This window comes from Arachis duranensis, chromosome 3 (assembly GCF_000817695.3).
Source record: "Arachis duranensis cultivar V14167 chromosome 3, aradu.V14167.gnm2.J7QH, whole genome shotgun sequence".
In the NCBI taxonomy this organism is placed as follows: Eukaryota; Viridiplantae; Streptophyta; class Magnoliopsida; order Fabales; family Fabaceae; genus Arachis; species Arachis duranensis.
In genome coordinates this window covers 128,926,967-128,946,294 of record NC_029774.3, presented here as the reverse complement: position 1 = coordinate 128,946,294, position 19,328 = coordinate 128,926,967, and the positions used below count along the sequence as shown (strand labels likewise).

At 30.0% G+C, this 19,328-nt stretch overlaps 2 protein-coding genes across 3 annotated transcripts in view; both read right to left on the bottom strand.

Moving 5' to 3' along the window:
* Positions 1-8,982, bottom strand: part of LOC107481602 (very-long-chain 3-oxoacyl-CoA reductase-like protein At1g24470) — a 32,167-nt gene extending 23,185 nt beyond the window's left edge. The window contains exons 1-3 of one of the 2 annotated variants that reach the window (XM_016101872.3): positions 8,192-8,982; positions 5,823-5,892; positions 5,309-5,667 (exon numbers count right to left, since the gene is read on the bottom strand). In XM_016101872.3, coding sequence (XP_015957358.1) covers positions 5,428-5,667; positions 5,823-5,892; positions 8,192-8,838 — 957 coding nt within the window. In that variant the 5' untranslated portion in view covers positions 8,839-8,982 and the 3' untranslated portion in view covers positions 5,309-5,427. Of the gene's footprint in view, positions 1-5,308; positions 5,668-5,822; positions 5,893-8,191 lie in introns of those variants that run through there. The other variant, XM_052259096.1, reaches the window with a different exon arrangement.
* A 9,581-nt stretch (positions 8,983-18,563) lies between these two features.
* LOC107481603 (protein NOI4) lies at positions 18,564-19,322 on the bottom strand. Its single transcript, XM_016101874.3, has 3 exons — positions 19,313-19,322; positions 19,002-19,208; positions 18,564-18,918 (listed from the first exon to the last, which is right to left on the bottom strand). The coding sequence occupies exons 1-3, from the start codon at positions 19,319-19,321 to the stop codon at positions 18,892-18,894; spliced, it is 243 nt and encodes an 80-aa protein (XP_015957360.1). The 5' UTR covers position 19,322; the 3' UTR covers positions 18,564-18,891.
* Between the last annotated feature and the right edge of the window lie 6 nt (positions 19,323-19,328).

Sequence of the window (19,328 nt, the reverse complement as noted above, 5' to 3'; positions counted from 1 at the left end):
ACACATCTAATAAATAAAAAATTTGATTATTAACAAAATCTCCGTGTTCAATATACATTTCCGTTACTTCCATAGGAAACTTTTCTGGGTTCAAACCAAAAGCTATAATAATGAATTGCAGGACGACGTACATTGTTCTAATAATAAGTTGAGCACAATAACATACATTTATGGTGCAGCTTCAATTCACTTCCACATTTGATCTCTCGTCAAGGCAAATTAAAGGCTCATCTATATATAGTAAAATCTAGAAATGTAACTTAATGAACAACAATAATATTTATGTTAATCTGACAGGAGGCAACTGCAGTATCTAAAGTCTAAACACACACTAATTAGTGTTAAGAGGTTATCACACTTATCAGTCATGTTTTCTGTCCTCTGTTAGGAACTACTATACTTAAGTTCACTCTTTTATTTCATCAATTATATTCATCTCATTTAATGCATTATGGATGAGAAGTAAAGTGTAAGAAAATACAAATCCTTTGTAAAAATGAACTACATATGTTGTGGGTTCTACTTTTTAAAAATATTTAAATAAATAAAGTATAATGATAGTAGCAGAAGAGAGTATAATTTGTCATTTGGTAGTTTTTTTATTTTTTCAAATCGACTAGCTATCCTATTAGTTATGGATTGGTCTTTTTTATTATCAACAATGCATAAATGTCAGTCCCAACTCCCAACTAATTAACCATGCCTGTGACGATGAATGATTTAATTTAGAGAAAATGATAAATTAATCTCCATTTTCTTGATTTTTGTGAATATTTAAATTTTTTAAAAATTTAAAAATATATTAAAATTTTTTATTTTTTTTAATTTAGATACAAAAGGATAAAAAATTTAAATATATTTTTAAATTTTAAAAAATTTAAATGTCTATAAATTAAAATATCAAAAATTTATTTATCATTTTCTTTTTAATTTATTTACAGGTCATTTTCGATCAATTATTCCACCCAATCCAATATGCAATTGGCTGACCCATTTCATATAGAAGGGCCAATCAAATTTAAATCAGGGCGAGGCGTGTTTAAAAAATGGATGAGTCGGTAAAATAGGTTTAAAAAATATTAGTTCCTCATGTTTTATGTTAGTGTCCTAAACTTAAACTAAAACTAATTCATTTAACCTTTTCTAAATAGTAAAACTAATTAAAATTAATTAGAAAAAGATAAGTGAAATTTTAATTATTATTGAAATTCAAATAAAAATAATCAGATTATAATATATTTTTTTAAAATTCTCCATATTAACAGGGCATCTATCACAATATCTATTCTTAAATTGCTGTTAAGAAATATAAAAAATAATAGTTTTAACTTAATTTTTAAATTTTAATTATTTTTTAATTAAATCTATATACTACTTTTAATTTTATAATTAAATCATTTTTAGTATAAAAATAGAGACCTGTTATATATACAAATCTTTTTGCCATACAAGTTAGGCTAAACTCAACAAAAACAACCCTCAGTTTATATTGCATGTAAACACGCGCTTCCCAAACTCTTGAATAGTGCAAAAACCATCATGACAAACAGTTCTTCTCCTTTAGTCAAAAACGCAACACTCAAAATTCAAATAATTAAGGATAAAAATTTCTAAAACATTTCTCAAAATCATCGCAAAAAAGTGAAGGAAGTTTCGAAGTTGAATTCGAAAATAATTATGAGAAAATGAAATAAGAAGATGAAGATGAAGAAGAAGCAGTAGAAAATGAGAAAAGATGAAGAAGAAGCAGTAGAAGATGAGAAAAGATGAGAAGGAGGAAGAATAAGAGTTTTGAATTATGCATAATTTATCAGTACAAAAACATCGAAAATTCTTAAACAATACACATAAATATATTCGTTTTACATCAAAATTTGCTGCAAATATACAAAAATATTTCCTTTAATTGTGTATTTTTTTTCTTCTTCTTTTTTCTTCTTATTTCTTTCTTTTTTTTTGTTGAATAAATGTAAGTTCATCCTCTTTCAAGTAATTTTGCAGCATTATGTATTTGTTTTCTTCTTCTTTGTTTAATTTTTTGTTTTTATTTTTGTTTAGAGAGTAAAACAAGAAGAAACTTGAGAAGGTAAAACAAAAAGGAAATGATAAATAAGAAAAGAAGAAGAAGAAGATGGTGACGATGATGAAAAAAAGAAGAAGAAACAACAGAAGATGAGAAGGAGGAAGATGAATAGTTTTGAATTTTGTAGAACTTATCAGTACGAAAACACCGAAAATTCTTAAACAATACACATAAATATATCTTCGTTTTACACCGAAATTTGCTGCAAATACACCAAAAATATTTCCTTTGATGCTGCATTTTTTTCTTTTTTTCTTTATTTATTTCTTTCTTTTAGTTGAATGAATATAAGTTTATCATCTTTCAAGTAATTTTGCAATATTATGTGTTTCTTCTTTTTTTTATTTTTTTTATTCTTGTTAAGAGAGTAAAATAAAAAAAAAATTGAGAATGAAAAACAAAAAGAAAAAGATGAATAAGAAAAAGAAAAATGAAGAAGATGGTGATGATTATGGAAAAAAAGAAGAAGAAGCAGCAGAAGATATATACGAGGAGGAGGAAGAGGAAGAGTTTTGAATTATGCATAACTTATCAGTACAAAAACACCGAAAATTCTTAAACAATACACATAAATATCTTAGTTTTACACCTTAATTTGCTGCAAATACGCAAAAATATTTGCTTTAATAATGCTGCATTTTTTTCTTCTTTTTTCTTCTTATTTCTTTTTTTCTTTTAGTTGAATGAATGTAGGTTTAAATATCTTCTTCCAAATAATTTTGTAGCATTATATGTTTTTTTTTTCTTCTTTGTTTGATTTTTTTGTTTTTATTTTTGTTAAGAGGGTAAAATAAGAAGAAACTTGAGAAGGTAAAACAAGAAGAAAATGATAAATAAGAAAAAAAGAAGATGATGATGATGCTGATGATGAAGAAGAAGAAGCAGCAGAAGATGATGAGGAGGGAGAAGAAAAGTTTTGAATTATGCAAAATTTATTAGTACACATACACCGAAAATTCTTAAATAATACACAAAAATATTTTTGTTTACATCGAAATTTGCTACAAATACACAAAAATATTTTATTTAATGCAGAATTCCTACATTACATTCACTTTAAACTATCAACCATGAACAACAAATTTCACAAACAAAAATAGCATTATTCACCTACAGAATCATAAACTACTAACGAAAACATTAACTAGAATCGAACCACACCTCAGCCACTTGATTGGATTCAAAATAATAATCCACTTCGCTTTGATTTAATTGACAATCTGAATTTGAATAATTTATTATCTTCAACAATGAGATAACTGTTCAAAACTGATTTCAGAGTTTGATTTAAAAAACGTAGAGAACGAAAGAAATCGTAAAAAATGAATAAATATAGCGTAGAGAACGAATGAAGAAAAACACAGAGAATGCAAAAACGGAAGAGAACGTAGATCGAAAACGTTGAGAAAATTTGAAAACAGAAACAAAATCCTTTCAAAAAAGGCAATTATATATTTGTGCGTTGATTGAAAAGTTGGTTAGATAGTGGCGCGTGGAGTGAATTAGGTTAGAGAGACATGTATGGACTTGTATCGAAAAATGACTTAGTAGGTGAAAAATATTTGTAAAAAATATTTGAGTTAACTGGATATTTTTTCATAAATTGAAGGTATTCATAATTAAAAACCTAATTAGATCTTTAACTACATGTATTTTAGAAAAATATTCCATTAATTTTAATATTTTTTACATAAAAATGACTTAATTACAAAATTAAAAGTAATGTAGAGGTCTAATTGAAAATAAAAAATATAGAGACCTAATTAAAAATTTGGTAAAACTAAAAAAACCAACAAAATAATTAAACTATTTTTAATTTACAAAAAATTTGAAATAAAATATTTAAAACACAAAAATAAAAAACAGAATTTCGTGATTTAAAAAAATAACTATATTTGTTTTAAAAGACAAGTTAAGTCAAACAGACTAGAACATAGGAGAGCAAAACAAAACAAAAATAGAAAAATAAAATAAGTATAAAAATTGGAAAAAAAATCAAGTTGATCTAACAGCTTAGTTTGCCATACCCTATCAAAACATCCATTTTACTGCCTAAGACATTTGTCGATTGAGGAATACTTATTTATGATCACCAAACAGTCAAACACACTTTCACCCATACTTAATTTGAATAGAAAAAACGGATGGCTGATTAGGCCTTACATCGATCACATGTGAATCATTCTTTTATTTTATTTGGTTCTGTTTTGTCGATTTTTAGTAAATTAATGATGATTTGATTTTAATAGTCTGAGAGTGAAATTTATTCTTCTTTTGTAGGTATCAATTTTCTATAAGTGTATCAAAATGTCTTTAATTAAACGAGTATTGAGATGAAAGACAAATTAAAATTGTAAAATAATTAAAGAAATAAAAAATAAAGTTTTCAAAAAGAAAAATGTACTAAAATAAAAAAAAGTTGCGTTGAAATTTAAAGAAAGCAATAAGGTATCTTTGACTGGATCAAATAGCTTTGACATAGAACTTAAAGGTGCTGAAATGTAAATTGGAAATGAAAATTAAAGATTGCTTGAAAAATAAAGTTTACAAAAAATGTAAATGGAGAATAAAGACTTATGGAATGAACTCTATAGAAAATTGACTCATAGCATACTAGAAAGTCCCTGAGAAGTGTGTGTGCGTGAGTAATTTCTGAAGTAAAATTCTAACCATTATTCCTTAAGACTTTTTAATATTTATAACATACTTATGTAACTGATAATTAATTACACAGTGCAATTTTGTATGCGCACTCACTAATAACCGTTAGCAGACTAGAAAGTCCGTGAGTAATTTCTGAAGTAAAATTCTAACCATTATTCCTTAAGACTTTCTAATATTTATAGTATACTTATGTAACTGACAATTAATTACACAGTGCAATTTTGTATGCACACTCACTAATAACCGTTCTCACTTTTTGGCTAATCAACATTTACTCATTAATTCTTCACGTGGTAAAAATCTCAACTTCTCAACTCATGTAACCGTTCGATTCACTTACTCCGAATATCTATTCAATTTCCTTTTCGAATATTCAATCGACTAGGCCCACTCGATTTAACAACGTGTCCAAAATTAAACTTGTGTCGAACAACTTTCAACCTACACCTATACATACACTTTTAAACATTCCAATCTAATTCGATTCTAATCGAAATTTTTTTCGACCAGTTTCATAAAACTACGATCACTTTTAGTCACTTGTGATGAGTATCCCTTTCATAGAGCCCTATACAAATAGGTATTATGCGCCATATAAGTAAGATGTAGAATACACTTTGAAGTTTGTAATATTTATCAAATAATTTTCCTAATATATAGGATTAGCTGAGGTACGATTATTAGATTCCTTTCCAGCGGCGCATTGCGATAGAAAAGCGCCAAGCATCGAGAAGTGGGTCCGGGGCTAAGCCTGCAAAGAACCACTGAATAGAGTGAGCCCAATAAGGAGTGCACCTTGGCCCATGCCCAATTTTACGAACGGCCGCTTTTGCATAAGCCTCTGGTGTTGGAATGAAAAGTGAATCTTTCTCTATACATGCTATCTCTGATGCCATCTTCGTTGCTACATAAAGTGGTACCTTCATTCATCACCATCATTTATTTAATTTCTATTAAGAAGAGTAACTTTTGTCAAAGCATTCTAGAAAATTGTTATCATCATGATATGGAAAAACTAAAAATAAGCAGAGAAAATAGTTTATCAAAGAAAGAAAATGAAGTGTGATGTAGGTACCTGACACTGGACGTGAATCCCATACTGTTTGTACTCGACGTGCAGAGATCTTGATAGCTGATCCACGTAACTGCATGTTTAGGTCGTGATTTCATATCATAATAAATATTTAAAAAATAGCTTTTATTTTAAAGATGCATGCATGGTGAGGAAATTTTTCAAAAAAAAAAAGATGAAAATAAATATTTTTAAAAATCATAATTTATAACAATAAATTATAATTAAATTCACTGGCTTGTCATCCCAATATATATGTCCAAGTTCTGTCACTTCTTTATGGTCAAGTTGTTAATTGATTTAGTACAGAGAGTTGTAATAAAATAATAATTCTTTTTGTTGAATATTAGGACGTAGTATTATGAAAATAGATCAAATAAAGAAAGATTAAGATGAGAAATTAAGCATATGTAAATTTATGAGAAAAATATTTTTATTAATAATAAATAAATAACAAAATTAAAATTAGAGATGAGAAATAATAATAGATAATAAGTGTTGAGATATATTCACTAATATCACAAGAAGATGAATGAATTTTTTTAGGAAAAGTATAGGTAAATAATGAAAATATTAAATAATGTAACCAATAGATATATCGGATGTTCATTTTATTAGTGTACGGATGGTTATTTTAATATTAAAATTTAGAAGGTTAAATTGGAGGTGTAGTGTATTTTTATTTAATTGGTGGTTGTTCATATTGTTCAACAAAGTTATTGTTCCTCTAGCATTTCCCATTTTTTTATTGTGGATAAGAGTTAATTAAAATTTGTTGTCAGGTATAATAGAATGCTAATTTTATGAATTCTCTCGTTTGAATTTGATGGCTATGCAAAATAAAAAGTAATGACACAAAATTTAGAAGAGAGTAAAAAATAGAGATGATATCTCAAGTTTTAGAAAAAAAAATTCTTTTAAGAGAAATAGATTGAAGTTTTTTTTATAATCTCAAACCATTTTAAAAGGAAAGTATATTGTCCAATGACTACAAGGAAAAGTCTAGAGGGCCAGTAATTTTATTAAATTTTGGTTAGTCTGTAACTAGTAAAACAAAAATGAGTAATTCTATATCATTGGACGAAATTTCACACAATTAAAAATATCATTGATATCTACTTAATGACTACAAATCACAAAAGTTACTGGCCCCTAACACTCATCTGATTACAATATAATATTAGCCAACTTCTTTTTATCCAAAAACTTCTTATTAAATAGAGTAGTTGAGAGAAGGTATTTTTTGGAGTTCCTATTATTTAAGCTTTTTTAACTAAAAATGAGTACAAAAAAAAGTTAATCTCCAAGTTAAGATAACAATTTTACTCTAGGTGTTCAAAATAAAGAGGTGTCTAGACAAAAAGATACATGTGATATATGACATTAGTGAAATGATATATAATTTAGTTCATTTTTAACTAGATGACACTCTCTATATTTTAAGTTTAACTAGTCCGCTCTTACTAATTTAATTTCCAAAAAAAAAATTCAGTTCCTTCAAATATTCTTTTTGAATTTTATCCTTTTAATTAGTTCAACACTATAAAAAAATTTACTCTTTTTTAACTATATTTTAGGCCATGATAAAATTATTCATACATAATAAAATTATATTTTTAATATACAATCAATTAACGTAGAGTATAATAAAATAAAAATAAATACTTTTTAGATTTAAATTTAACATGTAAAATTTAGTTACCATTTCTCAATAAAAGTTTCACTTAAAATAAGACTCAAATTAAAAGTGAGTTTGAAAATAAAATGTCACCTTATAACATTTATCTTTCGGTGAATTTCCATAGAGATAGAGTAATTGTTTTCTGACTTTACATTTTTTTGGTGACGTTTTCTGACTTTACATGTTAAACAATATTTGAATTATTAAATTTTACCAGTTTAAAATATAAGACCATACCTATGTCACAAATAATTTTTTATTAATAATTTATGTATTATTTTGTTTTGAAGTATAAAAAATTATTCGAAAAATATTAAAAGACTAACACCTTTAGTAAAAAAAATTAACTAAAATTTCGTTCATGTAAAATAATTATTGTATAAAATTAAAAAGGTAAAACAATTATCGTATAAACTAAAATAGTTTAACATATATTAATATATTAAATATTAGATAATTATTAATATAAAAATATTTTGTATTTATATAAGGAAAAGTTTAACAGACCAGCAATTTTATTGAATTTTGACCAGTATGTAATCAGTAGAGAAATGTAAGCTATTAGATGAAATCTCACACCATTAAATCATTGTTAATGGCTATTTGATGGTTATTAATCACAAAAGTTGCTGGTCTAGCATTGCACTTTAAATAATAATTAATTAAAAAATAAGTAGAGAGAAAAGCTTACGCCTTTGAAGCAGCATAGATGGAATAGAGAGGATGCGAAGGAATGACGACGGAAGCACCAGATCCAATGTTGATGATTGCACCTCTTCTCCGCTCCATCATTCCGGCCACCACCGCTCTCGTCACCCTCGTCGTTCCTTCCACATTCACCTTTAAGATCTTCCTCCACACCTTCTCTTCCACTTGGTCAAAGAACATAGCCCCAGGGTACGTGATCCCCACGTTGTTGATCAGTATCCCGAGGTCCAATTCGCGTGTGGCCGCCGCTATTTGCCGGAGACCCTCCGCTATGTCGCCGGAGAAGTCCATCTGGATGGCCTTGACGAGGATGTGAGGGTGGTGTGCTTGGAGTTCAGTTGCGACGGTTTGGAGCCTCTTGGAGGATCTGCTGACGAGGATGATGTTGAGTCCTCGGTGTGCTAAGCGGTGAGCCATGGCTTTTCCGATTCCGTCGGTTGCTCCGGTGACCATGGCCCAGGAACCGTAGGTTCTGATTAGGTCTATTTGGGATCTGAGAAAGGTGGCGAAGATCCATTTGGAAAGGGAGATCAAGTGCTTCAGCGTCACCAACAAGCCGATTAGGAAGCACCAGCTTGAAATTATATTAACACCTGCAAGCTCACTGCTGCATGCTATGTGTTCTTCCATCTTTCTCTCTCTCTCTCTTCAGTCTTCACTACTACTTACTGTTTCATATGAATTCGGTGGCCGTTAATATTTCTGACATGCTTAACTAATATTTCTTCCATCTCACCAAAATTCCTTCCTTTATTTTATGCTCACCGGTCGACAGCACAGCACCATATTAGTTAGTTAAGAAACTCCAACTAAACAAGTTTTATATATGGAAAAATTTAGAGACCAACACTTTTTTAACAATTTGGCCAGCACTTAGTTATTATTAAAAGAAAAATGAATAATTTTTTAATATTAGATATAATCTCATACCATTAAAAATATTATTGATGGTTAATTAATGATTACAAAATATAAAATTTGTTGGCCCTCTAACACTCCTCTTCATATATTTATGGGAAAACATTGAATATATATAGGTGAAAATTCACCAAATTCACGTGAAGTTGATATCTGAGAGCCGTTAGATGAAAATTTAATCAAATCAGTCAAATCATCTAACAATTAAGTATAACTTCACGTAAAATTTACTACACTTGAGTTTTCACTATATTTATTAATTATTATAATAATTAATAAATATTAAATAAAAGATTTTTTTTTCTAACATGCATTACCAGATATTTAAAAATTATTTATTTTTATATCTTTTAAATAAAAATTAATTTTTGGCAGAGCAATTACCATCATAAAAATTAAGATGATATTTTTTTTACTATTTCGCAATCATCGTAATACTGTTTGACGAGGTGAGGGATCGGAATCTATGTTCACCTACCAGAATGAGATATCCATGAATGATAGAAAATTTTATAAATGTTACTGAAAGGATGAGACTTAGAAGGATGGGATAGAAGTTGTTTCTTGTTTTGCGTGTTGGCAACAAGATTCATGTTAGGTTAATGGCACCGCTTTCCACCACGACGACATATGTCCATGATTGCTTGGTGTCATGCATCTCTTAAGCTACGCAGATCCATCACATGACACTAGACACTACTTTTGAGCTACTTGGGGACCAGAGCTAGGTCCTTGGGGGAAAAAACAAAATATAAAAATAGGTAGAGGATGGAACTAAACCCTAAACCCCAAATCAGAACCAACAATCACGAAGGATTCACATTATTATTTATACAACATTTAATAAACAATATATAATGACAAAAATATCTGTGTTCGATATAGTATCATCACTTAAATTTTATTACTGTTGATCGACACAATATTCAGTGCGCTTTGAATGCTTGACCTAACAACTTACTTCCATAGGAAACTTTTCTGGCATCAAACCGAAAGCTATATTAATGAATCGTAGGTTATAGATATATAGGAAGACGTGCATTGTTCTACTAAGTTGGGCACAATAACATATATATTGTAGCCTCATTTCACTTTCACACGATGATCGATCTCTCCTCAAGGCAAAGACTCAAACCTAGTAAAAAACATGAATGTAACTTAATGAACAACAATAATGTTTCAAAGATTTTCTGAAATTAGGTTGTATTTAGATTTAGACGTGAGATTCAGACTCTTTCCTATAACAATAATGTCCGATTTATATTAGAGTCAAGGTGTCGCCGTTAGAGTTTTTCGTGGGGAGGTAGGGGTGTACCTACATGGGACTTTGATACTTAAGTTAGCAAAAATTTAAAATATGTTTTTAGTAAATTAAGCTCTGAATATACATGAGTATGTGAGTGTATTTATAGTAGAAATTAAAATATAAATCACTTTTTAGAGTAGTTCTACATTGAATGGTAGATGGCCGTTTTCCTTTTTTAGGAAAGTTGTTTAAATCTCCATTCTAGATGGGTAAAAAATATTTTAGGAGTTAATTATTTATTCAAATAAGTAAGATTGAACTGCCGCCATCGTACCCGACCTCTACAAGATCGGGTAGGAATAGATGAGGCCACCTTCATTGGATGGATTTTTATTTCTTTTGGACTTGACTTTATTTTGGGCCTGGGTATGAATATTACCTTTGTTTGAGCTCGGACTTTTATAATGTCGGGCTCGAGTATTTATAGATTTAGCCTTCTACGTCGGGTATACCGCCTTCGATAGGTCAGATACTCAACGTATTTTTGAAAAATTTCGAAAAATTGCATCCCTTTATAGTACGGCACACGTTACTTTTGCGGTTACTTTGGTAATTGTGCCTGTCATTAATGAGAGCATGTGATATACTCTTTTACCTCTTGTGTCTTATAAATAGCTAATTTCTTTCTTTTTTTTTCTTTTTTTGTTTGCTTTCTCTTCTAAAATGTTTGCCCATTTTATTTCTTTCAAAAATTTCTTCAATTTTATTTCCACATTCGTTTTTGAATTCAAGATTTTCTTCATCTTGAGGAGAAAGGATTTTTTCTGTACTCCTGGGGTGAAACATTCGTATCTTTGCTGTTTGAACACTCAGTTCTGATTCACGTTCCTTTAAAATTAGTGTTTCTTATCTTTTTAAATTTCTGTCTCTATTTTCTTGTACTATGAGTGGTGCTGTTGCTTTATTTTTTTGAGAAGTTCTGAAAAAATTTTGTTTCTTTTCTTTATTGAATATGAACTTTTGATTGTTACCGTCAGTCTTGAGTCTGAGATTTTTATGCAGTATTGCCCCCAAATGGTGTCACCTTAATGATTGAAGATGGCGCCATTTCTGTTTTTGGTAATATGAATGTAGTTGTTATGTGTATGAAATTCTATAAGTGTTTGTTGGTGTTTGTTGACGATGACTCGACTTCTTATGATTGTTGCAGTTGTTTTAATATACCTGACTTGTTGTGACAATTTTTTGTGTTTGTTGTGTTGTAGGTATAGCCTTTATGTCTCGTTCCGTAATACACAACATATCTTCTAAAATTTTGTCTGACCTGACTTGGGTAGATACGTACTTATTTCTGTCTCTATTATTGATAAAGAGTATGCCGAGACTTTTCGAATTTTCGTAAACATCATAGGCTATGCTTTAAGTCAAGAGAAAGAGAGAAATTATAAAATTGTAGTGGTTGATCTGAAGAGAGAGTTTGTTTTTCTCGATTAGATAAGTCAGAACGTCACTTTATCTACGTATATGATTGTTTTTTCACGAAGCTGGGAGTTAGCATTTTTTTCTGATTTTGAGTCTGAAGTCCTCAAGTTTTGTAATGTTGCCTCTTCCCAACTTCATCCCAACTCTTTGGATTTCTTGAAAATTTATCAACTTTTGTGCCATGCACTTGATGTCCTTCTCCATGTTAAAATTTTATCATATCTTTTTATTCTTACGAAATTTTTTAACTCCAAAAAATAAGGTTGGATCTTTTTTTGAACTATTCAAGTAAGAAAGATCTTTGTCATATTTGATGATTTCTTTCATTACTTCAAAAATGACTTTTTTGAACTCCACTTTGTTGAGGATTTCCAGCCTTTCTTCCTTGATGAGAAGGATGAGCCCTTTTTTTCTTTATACTTGGAGGAGGTCCTTGTAGTTGTTAGGTATAAATTGGACGACTTGGATGAAGTTGAGAAGAGTGTAGTTGTTCTTTTTTAGGAGTACTAGGGCTGAGCTCCTCATTTGGACACCAAATTTTTTTTTAAAAAATTCTATCCAAATTCAATCCGGGCTAGGTAGTCTTTTTTTTTGTAAATATGTCTTCATCAAATTGCCTTAATGTAACTCGACTTTGATGTCGTGCAGAAAAAAATGACTCCTAAGTCGGCTGCTATGAAAATACTTCGGACGGCCAGAAATAATATTGTTGCATAAAGCATACAACTGAAGGTGGCTGGTGAATCTGTTGATCTCTCCTTCCCATGTAAGTCGGACTCGGGAGCGTCTGCCTCGGTAAAAATAATAGCTGATCCGACTTTTGAGAATAAGGAGTATGACCACAATCTAATCAATCATGTATCAAATAATTTGTTATTATTATTATATTAAAATGTTAATATAATAACGTCCTTGATTAAATTTAGAGATTTATCATTGTGATAGTGATCATAATATTGAGAGATAAATCTTTTATAATTTAATATAAATTGTTCTTCATCATAGGATTATTAAAAAGGACATTAATAATCCGAAAAGATCAATATATATATAATGGTCTTCATTGGATGAAGATTAATAGATCTCATTTATTAAATTATATATATAGATGGTGCATATAGAGATATGGTCATTGAACTGAGAATTCTTAATGGTTATAATTACCGCATATTTGTCAATAGGATATTCTCAAGATGAATATAGTAATAGAGTTTACTTTGATCTGTGACTATATAGTAATTAACAATGTATTTATTATACTTTGATTCCGGACACCTAATACCTTAGGGTTGTAGTTGAATGGATATTGGGTATGATTTAAATACTTGTAGAATTAATGATTAGTCAATAAAGAATCCGTCAACTCTCGGTAAAGAGTTTGAACTCTATGATTATAATGACTGAGATGAATAAAACCTTGGCCAAGGAGATTGAATGAATGAAGAAATAAATTTTTTAGGTAATTCACAGTTCATTATAATAATGATAACAAGTTATAATTTGACAATTAAACCATACTCTAAGGGTTAACTAAGAGTTAGAAAGATGGAAGGAATTATACTTTATTCTTCTAAGGTTCTTAGTAAAAATATTTACTTCATACTATCGGGTCATTGAGGAGTGTTGCTAGACGCCAACCTTGATTAGTAAATTTAGTATGACTAATTTACTACTCACATAGTATTAAACATATGGGGTCGCACACTAACGAGTGTTCTAATTGTTGCTATAGAATTATTTAATTATTATTTTGATTTGATCAAATAAATAATTATATTAATTCAAAATGGAATATTATTATATTCTTTGCTAGCACCAAGAATATAATAATAGTATGATAATTGAGAATACTAAATGAGATTTGAGAATAATTAGTTATTCTATTTTCAAATTTGGATGAGATCCTAACTGATTATGTTTCCAATTGAGTTATGATATGATTTATAAATTTGAAGGATTCAGATTTAGAATTTTAAGATATGATTTAAAATTGAATTGAGATTAAAATTTAAAATTAGTAACAAATCTCATACTATATATATGTATGCCAATAGTACAGGAACTATGAGAGAGAATAAGACACAAGAGTTTTATTCATTTATCTCTACACACATAAACGTATGTGAGCTTGATTCTTGGAGAAGAATTTTATGACATGCAAAGAGTTGTAAGAGATTTCTCAATTTAGATCAGATATCCATTGGTCAAGGAGTTGACAGCAAATATTGGTCTCGGTGTGGATACGCATAGCGCCTTCGTATCATCGAAGGAGAAAAAGATTTATACTAGCATACTCAGATATTTAGATCTGATCTATTATATATTTATTATTGGAATAAAGTTTAAGCACAAAATAGATATTTAGAATTACTTTCTTTTCTTCCGCTGCGTATTATGAACACATGGTAATCCTTCACCGACTTCTTAACCAACTCCTCCTCCCTCTAGCTCGATAAAACAAATAGCTCTTTTTCCACCCTCCAATCCTGAGCCGAAGTTTAAGAAATGAAAGACCATCGAATCAGGAGGTGCCTATGAGCAGGGATTTGATGCGATAGCTTGGCCAAAAAACACATCTTTTCTCATAGTTTTATTAGTAGGGATGATATTTTTGTGAAGAACCACCTCCAAGTACTTATCTGAGGTTGAATTCATGCAGCCGGAGTGTGTGCTTCATTGTCGAAGGAGTTGAAAAATACTACTCTTGACACCACTCAGTATGCTTTGTCTAACCTTTAAGCTAAAGTATCGTATTTAAGAGAGTCAAAAAGGAAATTGAAGGGTAAGGGTAAGAATGAGTCACTTTTGTTCGACCTTGAAAAATTTCAAAAAAGAGTAAAACAGGCAGAGGATGGCTTAGCCATGGCGGAGGGCCTAAAAAAAGAAGTCTAAGAAGAGTTATACCAGAGTCTTCTGCGAGAATCTTGACTTAGTAGATGAGGTGGTGATTCTATAGGCTCAGTTCCAAGTTGTTACTCTCGAGGCGGACATCTCCCTTATTAGCCCTAATAACATTGTGGTTGATGAAAAGATTGTCCCTACCCCTGAAGATGATGAAGACATTCCCATGCCTGACCCAAAGACCTCAAAAGTACGAGTTGAGGGAGCCTCTCCGAGTTTTCCAATTCGGAAGGAAGATGAGCCCATCTCTTTTCAGCTTGAGACTCTTGTGATGTATTCCGTGCAACCTGAAAACACTTCTAACATGACTTCGATTGAGGAGATTCTTTCTCCTTAGTCTTTATTTTATAAGTATTTGAATGGTCCACCTTGTGAGTTTTTTATGAGCAATTATTTTGTAATAATTATAGTTTAAAAAATTTTTATTTTATTGTTTTAAAAATCTTTTTTCATTGTTCTGATAGTGGCTTTTTGCATGAATGATTGTGTTATTTAATCATCTTTCATTAGTTGGAACAACTATTAACTTAGTGGAAATTTTATTAATCACTACAAAAAAAAAACTCTATAGTCACGGTGAAAAATTGTAATCATAGCTAGTGAAAAGAGTGACTATAAGTTTATGCTCATGGTTTTTGACTTATGATTACAATCAAATTCTGATACTTTAGGCCACGTTTTTTTACCGTGACTATAGACTACTCTATGGTCACGCGTAAAAACTGTGACCATAGTCTAATCTATGGTCACAGTTTTAGCATGACCATATCACCATTTATTAAAACCGTAACCATAATTTACTCTATGGTCATCACTGTTTTATACCGTGACCATAGTCTAATTTATGGTCACAGTTTTAGCGTGATCATAGGTATCCATGATCACCCTAATTGTTCCTCTTCTTTTTACACTATTAATTCTCTAAGAGAAATTTGAGGGAGAATAAAAATGGAGTAGAAAAATAGAGTTTAGACTTGTTGAGAGGGTAATGGTAGGAGAGGGGAGTTAAGCAAACGTAGCTTTAACAAAAGTATTATTAATAGTACATCAATTTTGTTAAGTGTTAATACAGAATTTGACTGTGAAATAACATTGATGCCATTTTAAAAATTTTAGAATAAAAATAGGACTATTAAAATATTAGGGACCAAAATAGGATTCACCTTAAATATTGAGGACCAAAATAGTATTTTATCCTTTAGAATTATAAAGACTTTAAGGTTGCGTTTGTTTCTGAGAATAGAACAGGACAAGACACTGAAAACAGGATAGGACAAGACACTGATGGTCAGAGATACAAAATGTTGTGTTCTTGTATTCTGTTTGGTGATAAATTAGAACAAATTATAAAAATCTAATTTATTCTATTTTTTCCATTCAAAAAATTTGAGATGAAAAGTATAATAATAAAAAATATAATTATGAAAAATTAACAAAAATAATGAAAAAATAATGAAAAATAAGTTGTGTCCCTTGTTAGTGTCTTTGTGTCTTTCCTGTCATGATGGATACAAAATACACTAATTCAGTGTCTCTGGACACATTGTCTCTGTCCATGTCTCCTCTGCCAAACACGATTTTGTGTCTTTGTGTCCATGTGTCAATGTCCTGTCGCTATAAATAAACGCAGCCTAATATCTATAAATTTAGAAATTATAAATTTTTTATATTTTTTTAANGATATGAGATAGGATGGATCAATCTACCAATAACAGACTTTTAACGAAATGGAACGGGACGAGACGAAACAGATTAGTCCGTTTGCCATCCCAATTCCGTACTTATAAGTTCACTCTTTTCATCAATTATATTCATCTCATTTAATGCATTATGGATGAAGGATTTGCTAGAGTGCGACACTGGAAGCTGTCAAAATTGATTGCCTTTAGTATTTTTCCTTTGAAATTTAGACTCGGTTAATAAAAAATAAATTAAAACAATTTAAAATATTAAGACTAGAAACAAATAAATTAGGATTTAGTTATTTTGTTTTAAGAATACATATTAAAATTGTAAAAATAAAATATTTTTATTAAAAATATAAAAAATTTAAATTTTTAATGTATTTAATTTATTTTGTAGTTATTAAATAAAAATATTTAAAATTTTTTATATATAATAAATGTTCGGTTGGTCGGTTATCGGACGGTTCGGGTGGAGATTTGAGGTGGCGGGAACGCTTCGTCCGGATCGATTGTGCTGGGATCGGATAGTCGAGCTCTCGTTGTGAAAGGAGGGGGTGTCACCTGCAAAGACACTCCGACGCTCTAGTCAGTTAGTGTGCAGGCGAAAAATAGGTTAGATGAAATGTGTGACGTACCTTGGGAGAGGAGTAGGACCCTCCCCTTATATACTATGTCAGATATGGGTCCCACGAGAACAGAATCCACTTTCCTCGAAGTTTCTCTGTACAGTTGTAGCGGCCAGCTGTCCCGGATGCGTGTTCGGACCGGATATGAGTGCGTCACCCGACCGTTCAGGTCAGGTGGTTAGTAAGTCGGGTCGGCCCAAGTTCCTTTTGGGTCAAACCGTAATAATAAATTTATCACATGCACTAAGAGTATATGTTAATTAAACTCGTAAATTAATAGTAGAACGAGGCATTAAGAGAGATGCATTGAAATTATTTATTGCTCACACAAGAATGCAAAGATAACAATAAACTTGGTATCGGAGTTTTCATCCTATGATTAAATTATTTAGTTCTTTAATATAAGTTTTAAAACTTATCAAATTAGTTTTCATCATATTGTATGAACACTAAAAATTAGCCATCATATAAAAATATATTGTTTATGATCATAAAAGTTTTGATGGTATTATTATAAAAATATTTGATTATTGTGTCATGACATATTTGCCAGCATTACCATCAGAAATTTTTACATGTTCTTGGAGTATTTATAAAAAGAAAAATATTAACAAATGTATAAAATTTGTATACTTACTACTATTTAACATTATTTATTTTCACTGAGATAAATATTGAATCCTAAAATTTCTCGATATTATATTAATCTACTTTTGTTGTGCAATCAGTAAATAGCTTAATTAAGTTCTTTTAAAAAGAATTAAACAATAAATATTTATATTAAAAATAATTTATAAATAAATTATTTTATATTTAGTTTTTTTTATTTTAAAAATACTTAATAATTTAATTTTAAAAAATTATACTAAATATTAATGCTATAATTTTTTATAAGTTAAAACAAAATTATTTATAGACCTATTTAAACCGGGCCCTAAATAAATTGGTGACAATTCAAGTTCCTACTAATGCCTATGAGTAGATTGGGTGAGACGATACATTGATACATTTAATTCGCATCAAAATTTTAATATGTGGAGATGCGGATAGAGAGAGTAGATAGCACTACTTGGTGAAGGAATTGATTTCTATGCTACTGGCAATGAAACTATATATATGTGGCTCAATTACCTTTAGAAATATGGTCAACTCACGGATAATGTTGTTAAGTAGAGATGAACTAGGATCAGTATATTGTGTTTACAAGTCAGCTTGCTCTTTTTTTCTTTAAGAAAAACAACAAAAAACTTCAAAGAGTTGACATGAAGATAGGATACCGAATCAAACACACCCAAAAAAAAAAAAGCCAAACCACAAAACACGTTGATTAGAAATTTACTTTTTGCTTATTCCACCCTCCTATTTATATTTTTAACTTTAATTCTGAAGCTACCACATTATATAGCTCTATAGATCGTTATGGTAAATATAAAATATGAACTCAATGCCTTCACATAAAGATGCCTTAAGGACCTTAGCTAACTGACGAAGATAACGAAGAAAATTAAACATATGATATGCGATTTCTGTAACTTCAAAATGACCGTCATTGTCATTATTTATATATATTCACCTATTGGCTATTTACATTTGGCTGCTGGTCCGTATAACTGTATAATTAAGTAGCTAGATATATTCATGAAATGTGTATGGGTGGCAAAAGGGAAAAAGGAATACCGCTGCATGGATGATTCAAGCACAGGCTAGCAGCAACTACTTTTTTATTTTTATTATTATTATTGTTATTATTTACTTGTTCTCTATTCTGTTTCTGTGATCCTCAGGAAAATTTCACGATCATCATCATCATCATCACCATCCATTTCTAAGGTTTAAAGCAAAACCACCTCCGCTGCACCCAAAGATATATATTTCAATAAAAAGAAGAATAACACAGTGTTGATGATGGATATGTATGTATGTGACTATGTGTACCTTAGGTTTATCTCTATCCTTATTGCGGGAATCGGATCTACTTCGATGCGATCCGCCATGCCCGGATCCTCCCGAAGTAACCTGTTTGTTGTTGCTTTTCTTCTCATCTCTGGCCTTGTTGAATATTACAGTGAATCCTTCAGCTGATGCAGGGTCATTCACGTCCCATTCCCCGAACTTGGGCAGTGGCCTTCCTTCTTGTTCATCCTGCCACATAATTATTATATACACTTGTGCATCAGAAACATTATCATTATGCCTCTTGCCTATAAAATGTTTTCATGACAGAAAAGAACAATGGAGGATCTTACCGAAGCCATAAGATGG